Source organism: Mus caroli, unplaced genomic scaffold, assembly GCF_978045245.1.
Source record: "Mus caroli unplaced genomic scaffold, Mus_caroli_1 scaffold_10, whole genome shotgun sequence".
In the NCBI taxonomy this organism is placed as follows: domain Eukaryota; kingdom Metazoa; phylum Chordata; class Mammalia; order Rodentia; family Muridae; genus Mus; species Mus caroli.
In genome coordinates this window covers 5,264,196-5,291,483 of record NW_028227265.1, presented here as the reverse complement: position 1 = coordinate 5,291,483, position 27,288 = coordinate 5,264,196, and the positions used below count along the sequence as shown (strand labels likewise).

Sequence of the window (27,288 nt, the reverse complement as noted above, 5' to 3'; positions counted from 1 at the left end):
ATTTCTCTTAATAAAGTAGACTAGAAGGATACACCATCTCCAAGCAAATTTCTGAACCTTGGGCCTATCCATAAAATATTAAAGTCGCCAGGCAGTGGTGGCGCACGCCTTTAATCCCAGCACTCGGGAGGCAGAGGCAGGCAGATTTCTGAGTTCGAGGCCAGCCTGGTCTACAGAGTGAGTTCCAGGACAGCCAGGGCTACCCTGTCTCGATACCCGCCCCCCTCCCCCCAAAAAAACCCAAAATTAAAGTCAATCTATTTTAGCATTATTCTTTGTTATATATATGTGTGTGTGTGTTTTGAGACAAGGTCTTTATTAATCTAGCTTTTAGACCTCTTTGAGTTTACACCTCTTTGGGTTTACAATGGGATTTCTTTTTCTTTTTGTTTGAAACAGTGCCATACCATGTACCTATCTTTGGCTACCTCAACCTATGTAGATCAGGCCAGCCTCAATCTTCTAGAGATCCACTTTTATCTGCCTCCCAAGTACTGGGATTAAAACTGTGTACTGTCATGTCCACTGTTCACCTCTAGTCAGCAGCTAGCAACACTGGTGTATCACTGCTGCAGGTAACCCAACTGAATGACCAGAAGAGTATGATACAAAGTAAACTCAATAGAACACGGCAGACTAGTACATCTGCTCCGTCTCATCTGGCTTATGCTCTGCCCACTTCTCTAGGTCCAGTGATGCACTCGGCTATTCTGAAAGTATAAATAAGATGCCACACATTTTTTTTTTTTGAAACTAAATACATTTTAATAGAAAACAAAATACAAAATAACTCTTTTCAGAAAACAGAAATATTTAATCCTTTAGCAGACATCAAAACTTGCTTTGTCCTCAGAGCATGGTCAATACTTGCGAGTGCGCATTCATGATTCATCCCCTGTTCACTACCGACACTGCAGAGAGGTGGAAGCAGTGTCATCGATGGAGAAAAAGACCAATAAGCCACAGCTTGGAATAAACAGTTTTCTTTAAATCCAGCATTTCTCAAGTCTATCTTGTGACTTATTCAAAATTATTCTTTATCATAATTTTGTTGATGGTGTAGGGATGGAACCCTGGGTAACTGGGGCAGCGCTGAGGCCTACCCTCTGCTCACCACAGTGCTTCTCCCCAGGGTACAAGTGCTGACACAAGTGCAGCCAATGAAGAACCTCCTTTGCCACCATCCCTGCAGGAGCTACCTGCCTGCCCACAGAGCACAGCACATGGTGCCCCTTTCTCCTGATACACTGGGCCACCAAAGTCTGAATTCCCTGAACCTCAAAATTCCAAGTATTATAGCCAGTGCCGGGAGTCACTTGCTGCCAGTGCTAGGTTTCTTCTTCTCAATAATAAAATTATTAATTATAATAATAAAAATCCTGGTTTTATCATCATGGAAAAGGAAAGACGTCATCCCTTCCTTTCCTAATTCCTGTTCCCACTTCCCTCAAGGGGCAGCCACAGGAGAGACTGTCTACAGCTGCTATAGGGAGAGTTCTGCACCTGTTCCAGTACACCCATGGTAGAGGCAGATGCAAAAGCAAGGTGCCTGCATGAAGCAGGAGGCCTCGAGCCTGGGAGCCTCCCAGCTCTCAACTCGAGTCTGGTGCATCAGGGCTGTGTTGAGTGCATGTGGGATAGGGAAGGGCTCTTTTGCAATCACTGATTCGGTTTTAGCAAGTCCTGGACTGTGACCAGTCTTCCAGCCCCACCCAGTCTGCCACCTGGATAAAAACTTAATGTTCTTGATTCTCTTGTGTGATTCCAGTCACCAGGAGGAGGTTGCAAGCCATGAACTGTACACTCAGGACGTTGCTCATCTGCCCAGTGTACACGCCCACAAGCTCACCTGAAGAGCCGTCAGCAGGTGTGTTGCAGCACGTGCTTCTGATGTCCCAGACACGCACGGAGTTGTCCATGGAGGCAGAAGCAATCAGACCGCTGTCCGGGCTAAAGGCCAGACTGGTGATGCTGTCCGTGTGGCCTCTCAGTTCTTTAAAAAGCGTCCCAGAGGCCAAGTCCCACAACTTTAACCGCTGGTCCTCACCAGCAGATGCCAAGTACTTACCATTGGGAGAAAAGGAGAGGGAGAGCACGGGGCCTCGGTGACCTGTAAAGAGCCGCACCGAGTTCCCCTGCTGGGCACTCCATAGCCGAACAGTTTTGTCAGTGGAACCTGTAGCTAAGTAGTTTGAGTTGGGGTGGAATTTGACACAGTCCACATCTGCCAGGTGTCCTGCATATATCCTCAGCGGGTACGTCCGATCAAAAGACCACAGCCTGGCGGTACGGTCATGGGATCCACTGGCAAAGTACAGGCTGAAGGGGCTGATGTCCACGTCCCACACAGGGTAGGCATGTCCCTGATACAGCACAGTGTTGGTGAAGCTCCCCAGGTCCCAGTATCTGATGGACATATCTTCAGAACAAGAGAGCAGCCCTGAGCTGTCTGCAAGGAACCGTGTGCTGTACACTGGGCCACAGTGTCCCCGCAGAATCTTCATCTCTGTGCCTGTATTATCTTCTTCATTCTCCTGGAACATAATGGGTGGGATGGTAAAACACACAAGAAGAAAACATTGAGTGGTCTTACAAGAAAAACAAGCCTCAGAGAGAAAAAGCAGAGAGCAGGGCCTGCCTGGGAAGCAATGTCTGTCAGAGGGCATGCTCTTCATGGCCAACCAGCTGACAGTGCCCAACCATAGGCCACATCAGGTGGAAGATTGGGCCTTACTCTCAGTGAGGATCTGACAGCAAGGCAAGCTTTGGGGGCAGCCACTATTCATTCTGATAGGTATTTTCTTTTGAAAGACTGACTTTTAACTAGGCATTAAGTTCCTAGATTCTACCAATGGCACTGTCTCAGCTGTCAGTTCTTACTAATCACATATGCCACGTGATTCCCTGTTTCTATTCTACTTAATGAAATCTTAAGGAGATAGGCCTGGTAGCTGTAGCACTGAGAAATTCTCCACAGGAAAAGTCTGAGCTCAAAGGCCAGCTAAGACCCACTGAACACCTAATTAGAAGGATCTGAAGAACTGGAGCCAAAGTAAAACCTAACCGTGTAGAAACTTCAGGCCAGAGTATACAGCCACCAGCCAACCATGGATGCCAAGAGACAAGAGCTGGATGCAATGACCTATCTGCAACACCAGTCCTTAGGATTGTCAAGATTTTGATACTGCAGAGACTTTGGGGGAAAAAGCAAAATAAAAACAAAGGAAAAGAGGGGAAAGGAAGGTAGAGTCTCCAATATGTCTCCTAAGGTAACAAACCATAGACTGAGAATGACAATCAGGGGTGGTGGCACACACCTTTAATCCCAGCACTCAGGAGGCAGAGGCAGGTGGATTTTTGAGTTCAAACACAGCCTGACCTACACAGAGAGTAAGACTGAGAAAATAAGAGTAAGGGAGAGAAAGAGACTTAAAATAGAGTTAAGTAACTCATGCCATCCTTGGATTAATTTTCCCATGGAAACACACACGTCCACAATAGTACTTGGAGGTGAAGTATGCTCCCACAGCCTTTGTCTAAATCCACTCCTCCACCCTCTCTCAGGGAAGCTCCTGAACACTGGAGCTGTGACTCTCCACTGCAGTGGCTTCTAATGTGAGACAACCGAGCTTTGTTGGTTCCTGCATCGAAAAAGATCTTTTTAGCAGGGGATTGTTTCTTTTACTTGAAAACTACTAAGTCAAAGCAAGATAATTGCTTCTAATGTGTGTGGACTTGAGGCAGTTAAAACAGTGGTGTTTGTCTGCAATTATTCCAACTGGCTACTGTGGACACTTCAAATTATAAAGCAAAAACATTTGGTCTCATCAGACACCACCAAGAACATTTTCCCCCAAGAGGTTTAAAATTTCCCACATGACTCATTCACTATTCTGCATCATTAAGTTTATATGAGGGCCATGGAAGCAAGAATGACCCTAAGCCAATTACAGACCCCTTGGCACGAACTATGGATTAGAGGTGTAAGTGGCCTTCTTTTAGTGGAGAGTGAGATCTGCCTGCAGAAGGGACACATGAACCAGGGCTGTGGCAACCTTCCTCAAGCCTTGACTAAGATTCAAAGACACTAGAACATCTGTTACTGCCAACATCACAGCTATGATCTCTAGTGTGGCTCAGCTCATGACCACACAGGCATGTGTGCCATCCAGCGGCTAAGTCACACATGCCAGCCCAGGAGTCCTTGCATGTCCTCTTCTGCTGACAGAGCACATTCCAGAAATCCCTGCTGTGCCATGTTCCCTGCAGTTAACAGATGTGTGCAGTGCTGATTTGTACAGCATGTTTATGCCAGGCACCCAGATAGACTCTGGGAGATCTGAGCTTCAGTCCCAAGCTCTTGTCCTTAGCTTTCAGCACGTGAAGCAGTTACTTCTATCCAGGATTACGGGTATGTTAAGAATTGGAGCCATCTCTTTCATCCCAGAGGTAGGCCACAGATAGAGGTCTACAGAGTGAGTTTCTAAGACAGTTGGGGCTATGCAGAGAAGACCTGTCATGGAAACAAACAAAGACCCCTCCCCTAGAACCGGAAACAGTTGAGTCTGCTGCATAGCACGAGAGACCACCGGGGAAGGAAAGCTAGTCTACGGGGCAGACATGCGTCAAGTTCTAGGACAACACAAAGGTTAGATGTAGTGTATCACAACTTAGCTTATACAGGGAAATAGTGTCCATATCAGGGTAAAAGGAGTAAAATTAACTCTGACACTAACAACCCCTTATAACAGACTCATACACTAGGACTACCTGAATACTACTAATCTACACTAGAGTTTCACATCGAAGTAAGAGACACACTGCTGACTAACAGGGTCTCATGGAGCCTAAGCCGGCCTCAGAATATTCACCAACAGCATGCTGGGATTGCAGCCACTCCCCATGCTAGCAATAGAGCCCAGGACCTTGACATATTAGGCCTTACTTTTTTTCTAACCCAGGTCACGGATTTATCCGATATATAAAGTTCCCAAGACTTTAAGTAAGGTATGTAAACTCAATAGTTTAACTCCTTTCCATAAGGGTGTGCACACCACAGACCAGAGGATCGAGTGGAGTGGGTTCTCCTTTACCTTCATATAGATTCTGGGGACAAAGCACAGGTTGCCAGGCTTGTATAGCAAGCATTTTTACCCATTGAATCATCTGGCTGACATAGCTCAACGGTTGTCTACTACACTTACCATACCACCATAATACACTGCTTTCACGTCATACATACAAAACTCCAAGCCTGTTGGCAGTCATTGCTCCTTTTCTCATACTTAGCCTATTTCATCAAAAGTCAGACTTTTGATGAAACACAGAAAAGCCTTCTGAGACTGGCACTTTAAGGTAGGAGAAGCTAAAATTCCATGTGCCAATGCCCCACCATTCCTTTTCACAGTTACATATTTCACGACTGGGACAGATCACAATTTTGTTCATTTAACCTTGGGGATTTCAGCCATACTGCCATGTCCATTTTCACAGTTTCTTATGTGGAGTCACACTTCCATCTCTCTAGTCTATTCAGAGCATGGAACTGTTAGGTCTGAGCACTGACTTAATTGGCTATTGTACCAAACATCAAAGCAGAGTTTGCTAACTGGGTCTTTTACTTGGTCTGTGGTTCCTGTCTCTTTCTACCTTATCTTTGCAACTCACTTCTCCCCGCCTCACTCCTATAGACAGGCGAGCTTCTGACCCTCATTGTAAATTCTCTAAGAAAAAATGTTCAAATTTTCACTGAAAAGACATTAAAAAAACCCCAACTATCAGACTTTTACTTTGCTTCCCCCTCAAAATGTTCCTTGTAAAAAACTGAATAAAGAAAACATGCCCAGCCGGGCGTGGTGGCGCATGCCTTTAATCCCAGCACTCGGGAGGCAGAGGCAGGCGGATTTCTGAGTTCGAGGCCAGCCTGGTCTACAAAGTGAGTTCCAGGACAGCCAGGGCTATACAGAGAAACCCTGTCTCGAAAAACCAAAAAAAAAAAAAAAAGAAAGAAAAAAAAAAGAAAACATGCCCAAACAAACGGCAGCCCGAAGGCTGGGTGGAGCACACCGGTCCCAAGCGGTGGTGCCATTTTATGCTGAACTGTCATTTGTACTATAGCTACTTCATTGTCTAGGACACGGAGGGCCTAGGTTGGCAGTAATTTAATAATTTAAGTGTCAGTGTGATTGGACTAGAGACAGTTAAGCATAGCAACCATTTCTGTGATCACTGAGGCTCAAGGCACAGGCAGCCGATGGACACTTTCCTTTCCCCGGGCTGTGTTCCTGACTACCCTAGCTAGACAGGAACAGCAGCCTGCCCTCTCTGCTCTGATACTATCCTGGGTCCAGTCACACTTCATATTCTTCAGCCCTGGAAAATGCAGAACCCACGCCTTCAAATACACCTTTCCATGCTTCAGGGACACCATGGTGCCCCTCCCTTCTATTACCACTACACACACACACACACTTTAATCTCCCAAGTCTGTGCCATCAAAGGTAACAGGTAAGTCAGCAGCACTTCTGTACCTGAGGAAGCTGACAGCAAATGAGCAATAGCGCCTCAGCTGGAGGCAGGAGCTCAACAGCCTCCAGTAAGAGAAGTCTGAAAATGCAACCCAAGTCACCTGGAGCGCCCTAGAAATCAGACTCCACTCACAAGCCAAGAATCAAAGCTTCAAGGTCAGCATGACTCAGGATGAAGCTAGGGCCAGCATGTGTACAATCCCCACAGCACTCTCATGGCTGTGGCAACTACCCAGAATGACTTACTTCTCAGTGTCCTGCAGGTCACCACTAACAGAAAAGCCCCAGCTTTTGTGGGTGCTCAAGAGCAGCTCATTGTGTAGGCTGCTTCCCTCAGTCCATGCTCTTACAGAGCAGAGACCCTAGGACTGACCCTCAGGCCACCCCGTGCTTGCTCCTTTCACTGCTGCCCAGACAAGTCACCCCAACCACAGGCTGCTGCACTGATTAAGGAAACACCACACTTCTGGGCCCCATGTCTCTTCTCCGGGTGAGGCACAGAGCCCGGACAGGTGCCTCGCCATGCACTTTATGTGGCCAGGCCGAGAGCCACATACATTTCTGCAGGGGAACACTGCTACATGCAGACCCTGAACTACAATTCTGCTCCTCACTATTTGAACTTGCACAGTGCACATTCGTGTACATGCGACAGACATGTCATGCAATCCCTAAGTCAACACCAGCTGCAGCTCTGTCCGTCAGGCTTAGTGGTGTCACCTGCTTTCCAGGCAGTGACACAACACTGCCTACCCTCAAATAATGCTGAGTGTTGGGGAAAGAGCTTTCCTGTGCATCATCAGTGCTGTATCTATCATCTGACCGGAGTCCAGCCCTGGCTGCCTAGAAGGGAACTACAGATTACTGTTTCAGTCAGACAGTCAGGTTCAGGTTAGGCTAGCACCCTACCTCCTCCTCCAGAGTGTCACAAGCTAGACGGATCCGGGATGTGTCCACATGGTGGGGCTCTGATTTCAGCTTTTTGGATCGCAAGCTCCAGAGTTTTATGCAGGAGTTGTCAAACCCAGCAGCCAGCAGTTTGCTATCGGAGGAGATCTCTGCAGTATTCAGCAGCTGTTCCGTGTTATAGAAGGCATAGAAGCAGATGGTGGTGAGGGAGGGAGGTCCATCCTTGACCCGCTTGATACTCTCCTGCAAGACTTCCAGGGCAGCCTCGTTCTGCAGAATAGGGCTGGGCACCTCTGGAGGCTCCAGGCTGCTGCTCTCAGTGCGGGAGGAGCCACCGCTGGCGTACAGCTGGTAATCTGTCCTCTTGGCAGGCTGCACATCTAAGTGAATGTGCACGGCAAGCACCTTGCACAGGGCAGTGTTGTTGTCGCTTTGGAGGTAGCGGATAAGGTAATTGTAGCTATCTTCCTGGAGACGGACGACATACTTGTTGTCCAGGAATGCACGAAGCTGGAAGTTTGACAGAATGTCCTGGATGGTTTGCGTGGTCTGCAGCTGCTCGATGACGTCCTTCTGACTTGCATTGTGCAGGAACATCCCATGGAAGCGGCTATAGAAGCTTTCCACAGTGCTCTTGGGGCCACTCTGGACCAGGTTGAGGTGGAGGTAGACAAAGAGAGGGTAGAGGAGAGGCATAACTTCACGGCTGTACTGGGAGTCAGAATCTGCAATGAGGAACAGTAACACTCAATAACACTGGAGAAACAGGCTTCTCCTACAGCCCATACTTCCTGCCCATACAGATCTAGTGTTTCAAAATCTTCCTAATCAAACATGGAAGAGCAGACTATGAGGTTCAGTCATGGTCAGGGGACTTGGCCATGCCTTGTGACCGCTCAGCAGCTGTGGTTAGGCCTACAGTCTAGGGTCTTCTTCATTACTTAAGTCAGAAACCCATACTTCTGAGAATCCTTAGATGGGTTCTTGTCAGACTGAGTGCCATACAAAGACTTTTAACCTGATCAGCATCAAGACAGAAACACAGTATGTTCAAAATCTTCTGGGTTGCAAGGTAGAGATGGTGGTGCATGCCTTGAATTCCAATGCTTCGGAGGCAGGTAGACCTGTGTTTGAGGCCAATGTGATCTACACAGAGAATTCCAGGCTGCCAGGAATACACAGAAAAAAAAAAAAAACCTGTCTCAAAAAGTCTTCTGGGGCTAGAGAGATGGCTTAGCAGTTAAAAGCACTAACTGCTTTTTCAGAGGACCAGCAACCACATGGTGGCTCACCAAAAGGTTTAATGGGATACAATGCTCTCTTCTGGAGTATACAGCTACAGTGTACTCATATACAAAAAATAATACACCTTAAAACGAAACAAAACAAAAAACTTCTGGAAGGCACTTAGCCTTGGTTCTGTAAGCACTGTAGCCAAGAGTAAAATCAAAGCTCATTGGCTACCCAGGCTGGTCTGCCCTATGCAACAGTGAAGAAACTCATTCAAAGCTTTTACTTGCTTAGTGAAATTTCCCTTTGTAGTGAGAATTACAAATTAGATTTTTTTTGTCACTGAGATCATTGAGACCACTCATTAGCTGGAGACTTCACTGTCACGACACTCTGATAAAGCGTGCTGAGTTGCTGGGTGGTGGTGGCACATGCCTTTAATCCTAGCACTTGGGAGGCAGAGGCAGGCTGATTTCTGACTTCAAGACCAGCCTGGTCTACACAGTGAGTTCCAGGACAGCCACGGCTACACAGAGAAACCCTGTCCAAAAACAAAAACAAACAAACAAACAAAACCCCCCAAAGAGTGTGGAGTTGAGCTTTAGTGTCAGCTGAGTGAGAAGAGGTGCACAGGGCACACCAGTGTGGACCAAGCTGAGGACAGAAGGCACGGGGCTCTGCAGATACAGAGTGAGGGACAGAGGGCAGCCACCATGGCAGTGCTAGACACTTGAGGGCAGCATGGTTGATCCTGGCAAATCCATCTGTAACTTAAACTCTATTGCCTTTTGGGTTTTACCTGTTCTGTATTTTGAGGAATCTGAATTTTGTACAGAAACAAAACATTTGTTCATGTCTCAGCAAGTTGAATAAAAATGCAAGCCAGTACATACGTTCTGCAAGAACGTATTTTCTATTTAAAAAGAGCTGTTTCACAGCAGGAGCACAGGTAAACACCTAAGATGTGATCACCCAAATGTGCAGCAGTGTGAACCTCCACAGTCCTAACTCAATGTGGGAGAGACAGTTTCTCCAGAAAGCACCCTGGTCTGTGATAAAATTACTCAGTCAGTAAAAAATCACTCTATACCTTCATGCTGTAAAACTACTTTTTGGCTCTCTCCACCAGCAAGATGCCCAAAGGAAAGAAGCTGGCCCTGGCCCCCACTGTCATCAAGAAACAGGAGGCCAAATAGGTGGTCAATCCTTTCTTTGAGAAAAAGCCCAAGAACTTCAGCATTGGGCAGGACATCCAGCCCAAAAGAGATCTAACAAACTTCGTCAAATGGCCCCGCTACATCAGGCTGCAGCAGCTCTAAGTCCCTCCTGCCATTAACCAGTTCACCCAGGCCTTGGACAGGCAGACAGCTACTCAGCTGCTTAAGCTTGCCCACAAGTACAGGCCAGAGACAAAGCAAGAGAAGAAGCAAAGGCTACTACTGGCCTGTACTGAGAAGAAAGATGCTGGCAAAGGGGATGTCCCAACTAAGAGAACTCCTGTCCTTCAAGCAGGGGTCAATACAGTCAACGCCTTGGTGGAGAACAAGAAGGCTCAGCTGGTGGTGACTGCCCATGACGTAGACCCCATTGAGCTGGTGGTTTTCCTGCCTGCCCTGTGTGGAAAGATAGGGGTGCACTACTGCCTCATCAAGGGTGCTCTGGTGGAAGCTATTAGGACCAATTATAATGACAGATATGACAAGATCTGTCACTACTGGGGAGGTAACATAGGTCCTAAGTCTGTGGCTCACATTGCCAAGCTGGAAAAGGCAAAGGCTAAAGAACTCACTAACAAACTGGGCTAAATGCACACTAAGTTTTCTGTACATAAGTATAGTTAAAAACAACAAGAAAGCCTACTTCTCACTCCTGTGTCATCCTAGAATCATCCATCAGGGAACAGACTGCATCCAGAACAAGGGTCTCGGGCTCCTCCATAGTACAATTACCCGTGTGTGGCTCAAGTGCGCTCGTCTGGCTTCCTCACTGGAAGTAAGGAAGTATGTATGTATGTATGTATGTATGCATGCATGCATGTGTATATGAGTATCACTAGGTTTTTATTTTTTTAAATACAGTTTTTAAATTTTTTCTGTTTAGAAATTATTTTCTTTTTGTATATGGGTGTTTTGCCTCAATCTATGTCCATGTACCATATGTGTGCCTGGTGCCTTCTTCAAATGCCAGAAGAGGGTACACCCCTGGAGCTGGAGCTATAGATGATTGCTAACTACTTCATGGGTGACAGGATCCGAACCTGGGTAATCTTGTAGAGCAGCCGGTGCTTTTAACCCGAGCCATATCTCTAGCCCCCCAGTACAGTTTTTGGAAATGATCTTTATTTGTGTGTGTCAGGTTATGTGTGCAGAGGGCAGAAGACAACTGGCAATTGGCTCTCTCCTGATGCTGAGGATGTCGGACTGAGCTTAGGTTGCCAGGTTTCACAGCGAGTATCTTTTTGCCTAACGAGCCACCTCTTTAGCTTTTCCTGGTTTGTTTTATCACAAGGTTTCATGAAACCTGGGTTGGCTTCAAACTTGCTATGAGGATGTCCTCTGTCCTTGAACTCTCAATCTTCGTGTCCCTGCCTCCCAAGTACTAGGATGCTAGTATTCTTGGACAAATTGTAGCCCTGGCTGGCTTCGAACTCATCCTGCCTCAAACTCAGTCATCCACCTGCTTCTGCCTCCTGGATGCTGGGATGGAAAGCGCATGCCACCACACCCCAAGCCAGGATCTGCTGATCATTCTCCATCCGGGCGGGGTGGAGAATTCCTCTTAGTTCTTGTCTGGTGCTTCCAGCAAGGAGACGACACGACTCTCATCAGAATCAACATGAATCTCTTTCTGCAACTCTTCCACTTTAGGTTAACACCGGCCATCACAGGTCCAGAAGACATGGTTTGACTTAGCTGCCCAAATTGCCTCTTCACCTCACAGGCAAGGACGTGGAGGTTCCAAAACAGGGTAAATGGCCCTGCTTAAAAGCAACTGTTTTTAAAAACTCGCATGAATGAGTAGGAAGCAAAGGGAGCACATCCATGATTCTGTCTCCTTGGTCACTCTCTGGCCTACGTAAATGACACCAGCTAACGGCATCTGACTTATGAGCACTACCCCAAGAGACAATATACATTTCAAACTCACTTCACTTAAAGGATACTTTTGTCCATGGCTGATCTGACTTTCATTCAGAGGAATGTGGAGAGACTTTTGGGGCCGCTTGGCAGGAATTTGACCTTGGGCCAGGACAAGGAAGTGAGTTCAGGGAGGAATCAGATTTTAGGCTAGGACGGGGAACAAGTAGGCTCAGATATCGTGGACTTCCCAACAAGCCTTTAGAAAGTGACCACGGGACTCTGTTTACTGCCTTGCCTGTTCTTTGTGTTTATTGTATTGTTGCTTGTTCCTCAACCTAGAATTGACATTACTTGATGTTATTAAAATGGTATGAAAGCAGATTGGAAAAAATAAACCTGCCTCAGCCTCCGACCTGGCTAGAGTCATGCTACAATGTTGTCTAATTGTCTTTTTTCTTTTTAATCCTTACTCCTGCCCTGGAGAACCTGTTGACTGAGCTGGCTTGGTCAGAGGAAGTCATAAATTACGGTGCCAAAAGCCACAGGCAAAGAGAATAAATAGGACAGGCAGAGTTCTCCATCCTTGTAAACTTTAACCTCAAGATATAAGTCTCACAGTTTCATTTGCATGGAAGCATTGTGTTACAAGTGTGGTGGTACTTTAAAACACTAGGCTTGTGACAGAATCCATCACCTGTCTTCTCAGAGGACTCACCAGTAAGAAAGCTCCTCAGGCGTCCAAACTGCACTTCATACTGCTGGGGCTCTGCCTGGCATGGGGCTGCAGACACCGCATTGGTACAACCAGATTCTGATTGGACTAAAAGGAAGACACAGAGACAGGAAGGCAGTTACTGTCTACCACATAGCAGGACGGACAGAGGGAGAGCACAGAGTGCAATGGCATCTCTCAGTAGTCTCTAGGACCTTGATAGACTGGGACAGGATGCTAACACCCCTTTGTCTCCCTTCTTTTCTGATATCCCATAATACTAGGGCAGAAGATTGAATAGCTACAAAGTAGGAGAGGTTAAGAGAAGACATGCACGCAATATTCCCGAGATTTATCGGAAAATGTCTAGCCCATGATAACATGGTACATGTGCTATGGCCTGGGTTTGTCAATCTGAGAGGCCAGGCCTTCCAATATGACAGCTCACAACTGTATGTAATCTAGTGCCAAGTGATTTGGCACCCTCACACAGGAGGGAAAACATACATGCAGGCAAAACACCATTTTTTTAAATAATGCACATTAAAAAAATATCTCAAAATGTTTTTTTCTCCCTGAGCAGCATTTTTTTATCTCAGTGCTATGTTATGCACAGCTATCAGAGAAGGATCTCCCTCAGGCCTATTGCCTAGATGTGAAACAGGGCACCACAGGGATGATGGAGTGTGGGGTATCACTTAGCATGGCATGGGGAATGAGGATGCTTGCAGTGTTCTGGGAAGCTAGCAGGAGCAGCAGCCTGGGGTCTCACTCTTTAACATGCAAGCATGCCCCCTTTGACTTTATCCTTTCTTCTCCTTTCTCCTTATGCTGGAATTATAGGAGCATGTCTATCACACCTGGCCTGAGTTTTGCTTCCTAAAGAAAAAACTTAAGCTTTCTGCACAACCCGGTATAGAGTCTACACCGTACTGCTCTTGATTCCTACGTAACTTTAAGGCAAACTTTCACACGACATCCAGAGACACTGAAGCTCCTCTGCAAATGGAGAAAGACACCCTCAAATTCCTTGCAGCAGCTGGCACCCACTTAGGTCGTACTGACCTTGACTTCCAGATGTCATCTTTAGTGACCTGAAGAAAATGTCATATGTAGCTACTACATTGTGGATGGAGGGATATTAGTGAATACAGTAGGACTGAGGGAGTCCACAGTATAGGCCTGACTCCCTCCCAGAAGCAAGGTTCTGTGGCAGCAGAGGCCCTGCTCAAGGCACGCACTCAGGGTCTTATAGGGGACAAAACGCTGCACCTACCACCAGGGACACAGAAAACAATCTGGACTCTCTGAGGAAGGAAACACGGCTCTAGCTAGGGCCTCCAGAAGTTCAGTGAGGATAATTTTGAGGGACAGGAAAGATCTAAAGGCCAGTGCCCCTCAGAGCTGCTCACTGAGGCTTGGTAGCCTACCCTTTGCTGAGAATCCATATGGGCCCTGACAGCTCCCGTTCCAGGACAGCCATAGGACCCTGATACCTGTGAGGTTGGCCGCCATCTCCTCAGGGGTCTGTGAGAGTCTCAGGCCTTGCTTCAAAGGGCCTTCTGAGTCTATGTACTGCCGGCGTTTGAGGTAGCAGGACACTGCCACCTGAACCTGCTCCGTGCGCACACGTTTCATGACCTAAGAACAGAGAAAGCATGGTGTAAGGGATGGCAGAGGTGTCACAAAGCTGTTAAGACAGACACTGAAGGGACCCAGTGAGGACACAGTCTGGGTTATAAACCTACATTCTCTTTCATTTTATCTACTTTTCCAAAGGCCATAGAGCCAGCGTCTTTGGGGGAGACCAGCAGGGGTAACACCCACTGATCACTCAGACAGCACATGGATCTTCTTATCAGTGCTCCTAGCATGCAAGCAAGCAGGCCCAGTTTGAATTTCAGGCCACTTAAGCTGCTCTGTCAGAGCTGGTACCAGCAGCATAAGAATCCGTGCAGCAAAGTAGGAGGCAGAGCATCAGACAAAGGCCAGAGAAGCCCAGATCCTGGGTAAGCAGCTGCCGACCAGCTGAGAGCCTGGCAATGGGAGGTTCCCTGTGGCTCTAGGGATGGGACCCAGAGCCCCCCCCCCCCCCCCCCCCCCGCACAGCCAGGAAGCACTGCACCAGTGTCTGCACCCCGCCCGCCAGTCAGACAGCGCTGGTTGATTTGTAGTCTGGCATGGCCTTAAACTCATAGAGATCCGCCTTCTTCAAGTACAGGGATTAAATAAAGGTGCAACCACATCTAGCCCTGTCTTACTGCTGTGAACAGACACCGTGACCAAGGCAAGTCTGATAAAGGACAACATTTAATTGGGACTGGCTTACAGCTTCAGAGATTCAGTCCATTATCATCAAGGTGGAAGCATGGCAGCATCCAGGCAGGCATGGTGCAGGCAGAGCTGAGAGTTCTACAGCTTCATCTGAAGGCTGCTAGTGGAAGACTGACTTCCAGGCAGCTAGGGTGAGGGTTTTTAAGCCCACACCCACAGTGACACACCTACTACAACAAGGCCATTCCCTGGGCCCCATAGACTTGCTCAAACATATGAGTCTATGGGGCCATACCTAAACATAGCATACTGCAAAATACATTTAGTCCAACATCAAAAGTCCCCATAGTCTATAGCAGTCTCAACAATGTCCAAAGTCCAAAGTCTCTTTTGGGATTCATCCAATCACTTAACTAAAATCCCCAAATCAAGACAGAAAACCAGCCAGGCAAACTCCAAACTCTGCATCTCCATGTCTGATGTCAAAGCAGTTTCCACATCTCCAACCCCTTTTTCATCTTTGTTGAGTGCAACAAACTTCTTTCTCCTGGGCTGGTTCCACTCCCTGTTAGCAGCTTTCCTCAGTAGATAGCCCATGGCTTTGACATCTTGGGCTCCTCTAAAGGGTCACACCATTTGTCCAACTCTGCCCTCTGTAGCACTCTAAGCTCAGGTTGATCCATTCCAGTGCCACTGCTGTTCTTAGTGATCATCCCATGGTACTGGCATCTCCAATACGATGGGGTCTTCCGCTGCAACTAGGCTTCACCAATAGCCTCTCATAGGCTCTCTTCATGGTGCCAAGCCTCAAATCCTTTGCATGACCCCTTCAGTCCTAGGCAATTGAGGCTGCACCTTCATCAATGGCCTTCTATGGCCTCTCACAGCGCCAGGCCTCAGCTGCTCTTCTTGAGCCTTCATGTCCTGAAAACTAGTACCACCTGGGAGACTCTTACACATTACCAAGAGCAGCTGCATCAGGAGGTACATCTGGAACACAGCTCCTGGGAGACTCTTACACATTACCAAGAGCAGCTGCATCAGGAGGTACATCTGGAACACAGCTTCTTTGTGCTCTCAGAAAACACGTCCCAGAAGACTTTATCTCAGTGATGCTGGTCTCTCCTTAATCACAACTAATTTCTTAACTCTAGCTCACCAGCATCAATTGTCCCAGTAGTCCTTTCTATTCTGGACTCTAAAGCCAGAGCCATGTGGCTAAAGCTGCAGAGTTCTGCTGCTTGCTGGGGCTGGAACATGGCCCCCTTGTTACATTATCACCAGCTTTCTGATCTAAAACCTTTACTGCTTAAGCTTGCCTGTCCCGGAACTTGCTCTGTAGATTGACCTTGAACCCAGAGATAAGCACACCTAACTCCGGGAATTAAAGGTGTGTTCAACTATGCCTGGATCTAAACTTAGCTGGGTAGGTTCTCACCCCAAAGTGCCACTCCCTTAATCTGTTATCTCCTAGCACACAGGATTCAGCTCCATTTCACGACCTGGTGCCCCTTTAATACTTGAACTATAAATTCATATTTTCCTTTTCTAAGTTTGCTACGCTTGTTCAAAATGCTCTTCACAAGACTTAACCAGAGAACAAAGTCTCTGCTGGGCTTTTTTGAGACTTCCTTTTGTTAATGAAATTGAGTCTCTTCACCTTAGCCTCAGGCAAACTCTTCAGACAAGGGCAAAAAAGTAGCCACATTCTTCACCAAAATAACAACAACAACAACAACAAAACAGTCTCTAGGCCACATACTGAAATTCTCCACTGATACCTCTTGGGCCAGGTCTGCACAATTCAAACACTCTCTGTAACAAAGTCTTCCATCGTCCTCCTACAATAGCCCAGTAAGCCCCATTTAAAGCATCCCACTGCTTCCCAAATCCACATTCTTCCACATAAAAGCATGGTCAGGCCTATCATAGCAATACCCCAGTCCCTGGTACCAATTTCTGTCTTAGTTAGGGTTTTACTGCTGTGAACAGACACTGTGACCAAGGCAAGTCTTTTTTTTTTTTTTAAAGATTTATTTTATGCATGAGTACACAGTAACTGTACAGATGGTTGTGAGCCATCAGGTGATTGCTGGAAATTGAACTCAGGACCTCTGCTCACTCCAGTCCCACTTGCTCCGCCCCAAAGATCCATTCATTATTATATGTAAGTACACTGTAGCTGTCTTCAGACACACCAGAAGAGGGCATCAGATCTCATTACAGATGGTTATGAGCCACCAAGTGGTTGCTGGGATTTGAACTCAGGACCTTTGGAAGAGCAGTCAGTGCTCTTAACCACTGAGCCATCTCTCCAGTCCCCAAGACAAGTCTTATAAAGGACAATATTTAATCGGGGCTGGCTTACTGGTTCAGAGGTTCAGTCCACTATCATCAAGGCAGGAACATGATAGCATCTAGATAGGTATAGACAGTGCAGGCAGAGCTGAGAGGTCTACATCTTCATCTGAAAGCTGCTAGCAGAAGACTGGCTTCCAAGCAGCTAGGATGAGGGTCTTAAAGGCCACACTCACAGTGACACACCCACTCCAGCAAGGCCACTCCCTGAGCCAAGCACATACAAACCATCACCAGACACAGGGTCTACGGAGCTAGAGGCAGGTGGAGCTTGGAGATCTAGGCCAGCCTGGTCTACAGAGTGCCAGGATAGTCTGGTCTATATAGAGAAAACTTTCCAAAAACAAAGAAAATGGTATCGCCTGAAGTTGAGAATTTCAGCCAGGTGTTTCTATCTAAATCAAAATATTTGTAATTATTCAAATCACAGAGACAGAAATTGATAACATGAAGGGTGGTGTGTCCAGGTGTTAACACAAATCACATAAATTGTAAGAAAGGAAAGTACAAGATAAATAATTTTTAAAATAATTTAAGTTCATTTGAATCTTTTAAAAAAGTGAGTAAAAGGGGCTATTTTCTGTTACTACCAAATTTCTAATGGACCAGAAACACCTACAGTTGTCACGGCCTCAAACATTACTTTGCCAGAAACTACAGTGCAGAGATGACCAAGGGCAAAGGAATGAACTAAGTTCACTGTGTCCCAGCTCAGTCCCAGCTCAACAGTGTCCTCATCTCAGCAGCGGATCCCTGCCTCAGGACCCGTCCTCCACCCTCCTTTGTGCAGCCTTCCTCCGTTTCCTTCATCGCCTCAGCTCCATTCTGCCCGTTACGTGCGTTTTTAAGGAGAACCTTGGTCAGACAGACTGCTCAGCGGGCATTAGTACTTGTCATAAGGCCGGATGAATGATCGGAGATTCAGGTCTAGACTCTGTAAAGGTGGAAGAAAATCAACTCCCAAGTTGTCCTCTGACCCCCACATATGCGCTGGCACACAACTGCCATGCCCTTCTGGATTAAAACTAAAAGCCAAAGAAAAGAACTCCTGTTGGAGGAGGGAGAGATGGGCCTGTAGTAACTCCTCACTCACCCCCACCCCCATAACCCACCGCACACCCAGATGTATGGAACTCCATTTTTCACTACTTAGGAGTTGGTTTGGCTTTCAGTTTCACGCATCAATCAGCCTTTACTTTGAAAGTCACTTGCATTTAAAAAAAATATTGAAATTTGATCTTTTTCAGCCAAGAAGTGGTGGTGCACACCTTTAATTCCAGCACTGAGGCTACACGTTTTTAATTGTCTCAAAAAACGAAAATGCCAGGCATGGTAGCGCACAACTTTAATCCCAGGACTCGGGAGGCAGAGGCAGGTGGATTTCTGAGGCCAGCCTGGTCTACAGAGTGAGTTCCAGGACAGCCAGGGCTACACAGAGAAACCCTGTCTCAAAAAAACCAACCAACCAACCAATCAACCAAAAACCTAAAAAAAGATTATTTATTTACTTATTTTTTAAAAATAATCTTTACAGAACTGTTTTCTTTAAAAATTATTAATAAAGATGTGTATGAGCATTCTGCCTGCACGTGTGTATGCACTACTTCTCTGCCATTGGCTCCGCTGGAACTGGAGTCACAGGCGGCTGTGGGCTGCCACTTGGCTGCTGTTATCAAACCCAGTGCCCTCAACTGCTGTGCTATCTCTCCAGCTGCTATTTTTTTCTTTAAATACCTTTCAATATTTTACCTCTGTCATCCATCTATAATTCCTTGTAGTATATTGTGCATGAATACATTTTTTTCCTGGTTACTTGGCTAACACACTGCTTCCAAGAGTATCAGTGAACATCTTTTTCCTTCTAAACTGATTCGTGAGATCCTCCAATTTCGTCAACATGACATAGCTGGGAGAACAGGGAGGGCAGGAATTACACAGACAAAACCATATATGTTACAAAGAAAATGTTACTGACTGTATTAGTCAGGGTTCCCTAGAGTCACAGAACTCATGAAATGTCTGTATGTAGTCCAACTACCCCAACAATGGTCAGTTGTGAATGGGAACTCCAAGAATCTCTGAGTTCAAGGTCAGCCTAGAACAAACAAGTCTGAGATCCAGGTATGGCGGTACACACCTTTAATCTGGGCCACAGCTTCTGCTGGAGACCTACCTAAGGACACTGGAGGAAGGAAGATTAGCTCTTCCTTGCCTGCTTGCATTCGCCTCGTGGGCCTGAGCAAGGACTAGTTTGATTGATTCCCTCAATGTCCCGGAACTCAGCCAAGGCTACACAGAGAAACCCTGTCTCGAAAAGAACAAAAACAAAACAAACAAACAAACAAAAAAACCCAAAACTGGGTGTGGTGATACTTGCAGTAAACCCCAGCACTCAGGAAGCAGAGGCAGGCGGGGCCACGGTGATTGCACAGAGAAAGAAACTGTTTCACCCTAGACAGCCAGGGTGGTTACACAGAGAAAGAGAAAACTCTGTTTCACCCTACCGACACCAAAACAAACATTTAGCTACATTTAGAATCTAGAGAAGTTTGTAAGTACTGAGACAGAACTTACTTCCATTAAAGGCCTGACTGGGGTCACCTGAATGCAACTGCTCTCCTCTAAGAGACTCCAGGGGACAGCTGAGTCAGCTTCAGGGCCAAAGACCTCAGGCAGAAATTCAGCAGGAACACAAAACACCATAGACACGATTCAACTGGCTTAGCTGCTTCTATTCTAATGCACATATTTCAAGCAAAATAATGAAAAATGCCTCAGAGAAACTGGATTTCCATGGTAAAATACCCATAAATGGGCACGTGTGTCCTCCAGCATGAGTATACCTTAGAACAGATCCAAGTCTCAGATGCGAGTATGCTGTGGTTTTGAGATACCTGCCCATTTTCCAGAGGTCATAATAAAGCACTAATAAAATACAGGGGCTTGGATATAGTTACACACCCTTTTGTTTAAATTACAAGGCTTCTCAGCTTTCAGTTCACACAAAACTGATGCCAAACAGCCTTCTCCTATGTCTTAATGGCTGCTTCTGTACCACCAACACTCAACAAAGCTGCAGTGTAAAGCCTGACATGATCACTCCAAGTAATGACCAGGAAGGAAAGACTGCTGGCTCCTCCCACTTCCCTGCATGAGAAGGCCCTCCCTCAACATGCCTCCCTGCTGGAGCAGGTCCTGGTAACCCCAGTCCATCAGTATATTCTGTATCTCAGCCTCACCCACTTACCATCAAATACAGCAGGCAGAAAAAAGAAAGAAAAAGAAAAACAAAACAAACAAACAAACCCAAAACTCAAGCCAAGCCAAGCAGCAAGTGCTCAGGTCTGTGAAATGCCAAGACACTACTCCATAGACACAACTCATTCCTTTCGAATGGAAGCTTCAAGATCGAGTTCAATGTCAATCCAGGGAATCTAACTTCTACACAATCCTCAAATTAGCTTCATCAGAGCTGTTGGCTGTGGGCCAGGTTTTGGGGTATGAAGAGCTATTTTTTCTAATTGTGAACTTTAAAAAGTCTAGAATTAGGAGTTGGGGATTTAGCTCGGTGGTAGAGCGGCTCTGGGTTCAGCCCTCAGCTGGGGGGTAGGTCTAGAACTTTATACTTTTGTTGAGATGTCATGCAAAATAAGGTACTCAATTAACTTAAGGCCCCTCCCCCAGTTTGTTTTTGTTTTGGTGTATTGGTTTCATTTTCTGACAGGCCTCACATAGCCCGAGTTGGCTCTCCAGTCTCTGAGGATGACCTTAAACTGAGGATGCTCAGGCCTCGCCTCTCAAGTACTGGAATAACAGGTATGTGCCATCACATGGAGCAAGATCTATCTGAAGTTCACCTAAGTGGACACCCAAAAGGCTAGTATTTCCATTGTCAAGAGTATATTTGCCGGGCAGTGGTGGCGCACACCTTTAATCCCAGCACTCGGGAGGCAGAGGCAGGAGATTTCTGAGTTCAAGGCCAGCCTGGTCTACAGAGTGAGTTCCAGGACAGCCAGGGCTGCAGAGAAACCCTGTCTCGAAAACCCAAAGAGTCTATTCAGTTAGTGTTGTGAGAACGTAAGTCAACGCTGAAGGTTAAGTGTGGCACACTGAGCAGTTAGTTTCAGCTGTATCTCAGGTCATTTTAAACCCTTACTTTTCCCTCAGACCCTGTCTCATGTGTCCAGGCTGACTTTAAACTCCCTGTAGGTAACCCGAGTAGGGCCTGACTTCTGATTCCAACTCTACCTCCAAACCTGACTGCCTTCCCAAGTGGACCTTTGCTCAGACCCAGCAATAAGCTCTAACTGTAGCTGTACTTTCTCCTGAAGCTTCCTTAGAGAACAAAAGATCTTACAGACGAAGCCTACAACTAAGGCTCAGGATGACACGGAAACACCTGGGGTTTGGGGGATGGTGGTGGCTATCAAGTTTGTTCTTAGGAACCACAAAACCCAACAGACAACATCAGAAGCTTATTTTTTGGGCTGGATAGATGGCTCAGTGGTGCTCGTTCAGAGGACAGGAGTTCAATTCCTAGAACCCACATGGCACTTTACAATTGCTACCCTATTCTGGTTTTCAAGGGTGGTGTGTAGAGCTTATAAACATAAAATCTCAAAAGGAAGGAAGAAAAGCTGACTGCTCTATCACCTTCAAGATTTCCATGTTTTCTCTGGTTAACAAATTTTGTCTACAACATCCTAACCTAGTGGTTCCACACCAGTCTCCTTATCTCCTGTCTTAATCCACCTTTCCTTCATGATCCTGTGACTGGGCTAGATACTGCTGAACTTGTCCTCAGAGATAACTGGGGCAATCCTCTTACCTCAGCTTCCCAAGTGCTGAGAATGTAGGTCTGAAGAACACATAACTCCCAGCCAACTTAATGGTGCGATTACCCATCATTAAAGCAAGAGTCATTCTCTTAAGGTACCTTGCTCCTATAAGAAACCTCTAATTCTTATTTGAAATTTCTTTCTAAAGAGAATCATTTGTCCTTCTTGTTAACAGCTCAAAGCACTGGACCATCTCAACATTCACCTATCTCTAAATAAGTTCCTTTGTACCAATGAAGGCTCTCCATGTTCACCACTACTATTCCCCAGATGACAGTCCACTAGAGCGAAGGGTTTTCATTTGTTTGTGTGAGAGGGTCTCACATTGTAGCCCTTGCTGGCTTGGAACTTGCATTGCTAGACCATGCAGCTCTTCAACACAAATAGATATGCCATGCAGCTCTTCAACACAAATAGATATACTTCTGGGTGCTGGGATTAAAGCTGTGGGCCCCAGTGCCCCGAGGGAGGGTTTTTCTTGGGGTGCACACCTCTTATTCCAATCCCAGGGAAACAAAGGTGAAGAGACCCAGGTGGCCATGGGTAGACCGAGACCATGGGTAGACCCGAGAAAGGGATAGGAATGGCTTGTGATGATGCCCTTTAAACCCAGTACTCAGGAGGCAGAGACAGGTGGGGTTAAGCACAGGTTAGAACTACGTAGCAAGTTCTAGAATAGCCAGAGCTAAAAACCGTCTCAAAAAGAAAAAGCAATGCAGGACTGAAAGAGTATTTTCATATTCTGTATTATCAAGGCATGGATCCTTCATAGTGTAAAAGGGATCCGGTGCACATTATGTTATTAATGTTTAGCTTGTCCTGAGCTCAGGTGCTCCTGGGAGAGTACAAAGTGGAGACCAGCAGAAACGAATTTGACCCTGCATATCAAGAAGTAACGCTCAAACACCCACAGAATGAGAGATGAGGGAGAGACAAGGAGAGAAGCAGAGCATCCGAAGGCTCAGAATTGTGGCTGACCAAAGGCTCAAGACCGAGCTCTGGAGTGACTGACACATTGCCTCCAACCCCTCCTTTCCTTATGTAATCTGCTGGCTGGAGATGGGGTTTAAGACAGAATACAAATCTTTACTTTCTCAGATTGATAACACTGACTAAAGCTATACTAAGATTCAATTCCTATCCCACTTACTGGCTTCTGAAGGGACAGGTAGCATGAACTACATTCTGATTTAAAAGTTTGAGTGCTGTCTTAGTTTCTGCTTATTTTAGGCTTTTGATCTTTTGTGATTTCTAGAAATACTAAAGCCACAACCATCTTATTTCTACTTTAATACTGTTGTTATAGCACAGGAGAGAAGAGGGTACATATTTTCTTGGTTACTTTTCTATTGCTAATGAAGACAAACCATCACCAAGGCAACTTATAAAAGTATTTGTAGGGAGGAGGGGATGTGTTGAAATAGGGTTTCTCTGTGTAGCCCTGGCTGTCCTGGAATTAGCTTTCTAGACCAGGCTGGCCTTGAACTCAACAGATTCACCTGCCACTGCTTCTTTAGTGCTGGGATTAAAGGTGGGCACCACTGCCATTGCTGCCAGTGTCACCACCACCACCAGACAAGAGCAAGCATTTAACTGGGGGCTTGCTTACTATTTCAGAGGGTAAGCCATGAGTATCATGGTGAGGAGCATGGTGGCAGACAAGCAAGGCATGGCACTGGAGCAGTAGCTGAAAGCTTACGGCTTATCCACAAGTTGGAGGAAGAGAGATTAGACCAGGCATGGACTTTTGAAACCTCAAAGCCTTAAACACCTCAGTGATACATTTTCTCCAAAAAGGAAACATCTCCTAATCCTTTCCCAAACAACTTCATCAAGGGACCAAACACAAACGCCATGCTGGCTGGGTATGGTTCATCTTGTGATGCACACTTTCACACACCAGGAGCCCGGCAACCCTGGTTGGTGTACATAGAGAGCCCCAGTACAGCCAAGGCTATGTAAACAACATAACAAAAAAACCTCACAAACAACAAGTTAGTCTATGGGGGCCATCACCATTCTAAACACTACATATATAAAAGACGTAGAAGTGCATAGCAGTATAAATACCAAATGTGGTACAATTATGCTCCAACTATTTATACACATCTTAAAACCAGTGTCCATTAAACCACTATAGATTATCAAATTCTATTTTTTGGTCTGGGTATTGTGGCACATTTTTTTTTTTTTTTTTTTTTTTTTGGTTTTTCGAGACAGGGTTTCTCTGTATAGCCCTGGCTTTCCTGGAGCTCACTTTGTAGACCAGGCTGGCCTCGAACTCAGAAATCCGCCTGCCTCTGCCTCCCGAGTGCTGGGATTAAAGGCGTGCGCCATCACACCCGGCTATTGTGGCACATTTTTAACCCGAGCACTTAGGAGACCAGACAGGAGAGTTGCAAGTAAGCCCCAGGCCAGCCGTGGATAACAGGGAGACCATGGTTCAAAAGAAGTCCACATGGACATATAACTGACTTTTCAAAGCATTGTATCTTCCTACTAGGTCACCACAGACAACACAGGTTTTTGGGGAGAGGTGGAAGTGGGGGTGGGCAACAAGGATTAAGCCTAAGGCTTTCTTCCCATGCAGGCAAGCTCTCTACCACCAAGTTACTCTCAGTCCTCACAGCACTTCGTCCTTTCCAAATCCCGATCTGCTCTCTCTGCTGCAAGTCTCAATCTAAGCTATCAATAAGCTCGTTTTCATTCACCCCTTACAGTATTTTTTTGTTGTTTTTCCCCCACGTCAGAGTTTTTGCTATGTAGTCCATGATAACCTAAACTCTGTACCTAGCCAGCCTGACCTTGAACTTTCCATCCCCTTGTCATGGCCGGTTGCACTAGGTCAACAAGAACAAGCCTCCATTTCCACATTAGTTTGTGTTTTATGTGCGATCTGTACAGTGTTCTCTGAGACATGACCCCAGCACTCCTCAGTGAGCATTAATTCTTGTTGTTCTGTTTATATAACTGATCTGGTGAGACTGAATAAAAGCTCCAACCCAGCACCAGTGGCTTGCTCCAGCCTGGCATGCCCTCCTGAAGACCATCTTGGTGTTGGAGCAACAACTAAGGCTGCCTTGAAGCAGAGACCACAACAGGGGATAACATTCTCCAATCACAGGGAGACTCCTCATAGAAACCTGCTTTGTAACCTGGTACATGACACACACCAAAATATGGTTTTTAGGAAATACTGTCTAGAAGGACCTGTAGCTTCATGTTTTGTTTTAATGTTCTCTTAGCTTTGAAATTCAGATTAAAATTTTCTGTACTAAGCTAGAAGCTGTACAGAAGCAGGGATGCCTCTTTACTGCGACCCAGCCCCACTCCATTCCAGGCCTTCCTCCCAAAAAAGCCAATGTGATGCATCAGTTTAAAACTCACTGCTTTCACTGGAGGGTAAAATATAAAACCCATCATGTCGTTTCGAGGTTTCTCTGGAGTGCTGCTTACCCACTTCCATTTTCACTTCACTGAGGCTCCCTCACTTTTTAAGCAGGCTTTGGCCAAGTCCTCTCCTACGGAGGCATCTTTACAAATGCTTACCTGGTGTGAACAAACCTTGATGCTCTGTCTGGCTATCTCTTCCTCAAATGGCTTCCTGGTCTTTGCCGTTCTACTCCCAGAGCCTGGAACACCATCCCAGTCCTACACTACCATTGATACCTAATGTTTACTTAACATTCCACTGCTGAGTAAGACGCCATCTTAAGTACTTCCCACAGACTATCTGCTTTTACCCTATTAGGCAGGTAAACTCTTCAGGTGGGAAGCTGACGCCTGTAGTAATCGGACAACTTGCCCAAAGTCATGTAGTTCCTGAATGGGAGGGAACGCAGTCTGGTGGACAGGGTCTGAGCCTGCACCCTATGCTCCACTGATCCCACAGGGGACTGCAGGGGAGCACAGGGGCAACCGCTCACTGATGCTTATGTCAATGAGAACCTGCAAGCTAATCAGCTAACATGCTGATTGGCTACATGGAAGGCTGGAAACGTGACTTCAAGTAGTGTTCAATGAACGGCGCTGGCGTCACACAAGGTCAAGCTAAAACAAGTCAGAAAAGCAGCAAAGCCCCTTCTTTTGTCCCAGATGTTGTTCATAGACTCTGACAGAGTAACAAAAAGAATAATCAGTTACTAAGCAGTCAGAAGAGGTTTTTGCCTCTCTTCAGTGACAGAAGCACACACAAATCTCACAGTTGGAAGACTGTCCCAAAGCACAGGAGCCTAACTTATTTATTACTGATGGCAAATACTGAAGGCAAACTGACTTTTTGGGTTTTCTGATTTAATATTCGCTTTATAGTTCATAAAACAAGGCTCACATGTGTGTCTGTGTGTGTGTATGCACGTGTATTTAGACCAAGTCTCACTCTGTGGCTTAGACTGGCGCAGAACTCACTTCGTACATCAGGATGGCAACAATTCGCAGCAATCTTTCTGCCTCAGCCTACAGAGTGTGGGGAATACGGAGTGCGCCACCACTACCACCAGCAGAGCCTGGGCTTAAATTACCCTCCCATTTTACAGGAGGAGAAACCGAGGTAGCAAGCTCGCCAGCTACACGGCTTGCAACTCCAAGTCTCTGCGGTCACCAACTCCATCCGTGACACTCTGCCCAGCCAAGAAGTCTGTAACCTGGAGAAAGGCAGACTCCCTTCCTACTTCACTTTCTAGTAGGGCGGGTCTGGACGGGACGGGACTCTTGGCAGAGCCCCGAGGCCATCCTCCACCTGCGGGTCCCCGCGAAGGGGGAAACTCACCTCTCGACGGCGGAGCCACAGCGCCTGCGAGGTCCGCGGGGCCGCGTCTCCCCGCGGCAGCCGCGAGCCCTCCGTCCGCTGCCCACTTCCGCCGAGCGCCCTCGTGAGCTCGCAGTTGGCTCCGCGCGAGGGCGCCCGGCGGGGCCGCGGGGTCTCCGGGCGCGTGCAGCCGGGGCCGCCACGTGCGGGGTCGCTCGGACCCGCGCGCGCGCGAGCAGGGCCGGGACTGCGCAGGGGCGGGCGCGCGGGCGCGCGCGCTCTCCCGCCCGAGGCCCCTCCCCCGCGTCCCCTCCCCTCCCCCCCCCCCCGCCCTGTCCCGCGCCCCGCCCGCACTCACTGAACATCCCAGGCGGCTCCCGCTGCCCCGCCGCCGCCGCCCCGGCCCCGGCTGCTTCCGTATCGGTTGCCCGCCGTAGGACTCCGTACGGCGGCCGGCTAGCCGGGTCCCCGCGCCCTACGTCCTGCCGCGCCCGCGGTTCTCGGTGGCCGCCCCATGACCGCCTGACGGAGCGGGCACGCCGGGCTAGGCCGCGGACGCGCGACGCCGCCGCGGCCAGGGCGCGCTCGGCGCTCCTCTAGCGATGTCTGCGTG

The 27,288-nt window shown here is 47.1% G+C and overlaps 1 protein-coding gene across 2 annotated transcripts; it reads right to left on the bottom strand.

Moving 5' to 3' along the window:
• Nucleotides 1-737: 737 nt before the first annotated feature.
• On the bottom strand, nt 738-27,267 carry Taf5l (TATA-box binding protein associated factor 5 like). 2 transcript variants are annotated; one of them, XM_021169896.3, is made up of 5 exons: nt 27,034-27,267; nt 13,955-14,099; nt 12,462-12,566; nt 7,437-8,161; nt 738-2,534 (listed from the first exon to the last, which is right to left on the bottom strand). In XM_021169896.3, exons 2-5 carry the CDS (start codon nt 14,094-14,096, stop codon nt 1,737-1,739), a joined length of 1,770 nt encoding a protein of 589 aa, XP_021025555.1. In that variant the 5' UTR covers nt 14,097-14,099; nt 27,034-27,267; the 3' UTR covers nt 738-1,736. The 2 variants fall into 2 exon arrangements, with proteins under 2 accessions (XP_021025555.1, XP_021025556.1); XM_021169897.3 differs by lacking the exon at nt 27,034-27,267 and adding an exon at nt 26,697-26,915.
• Nucleotides 27,268-27,288: the final 21 nt, after the last annotated feature.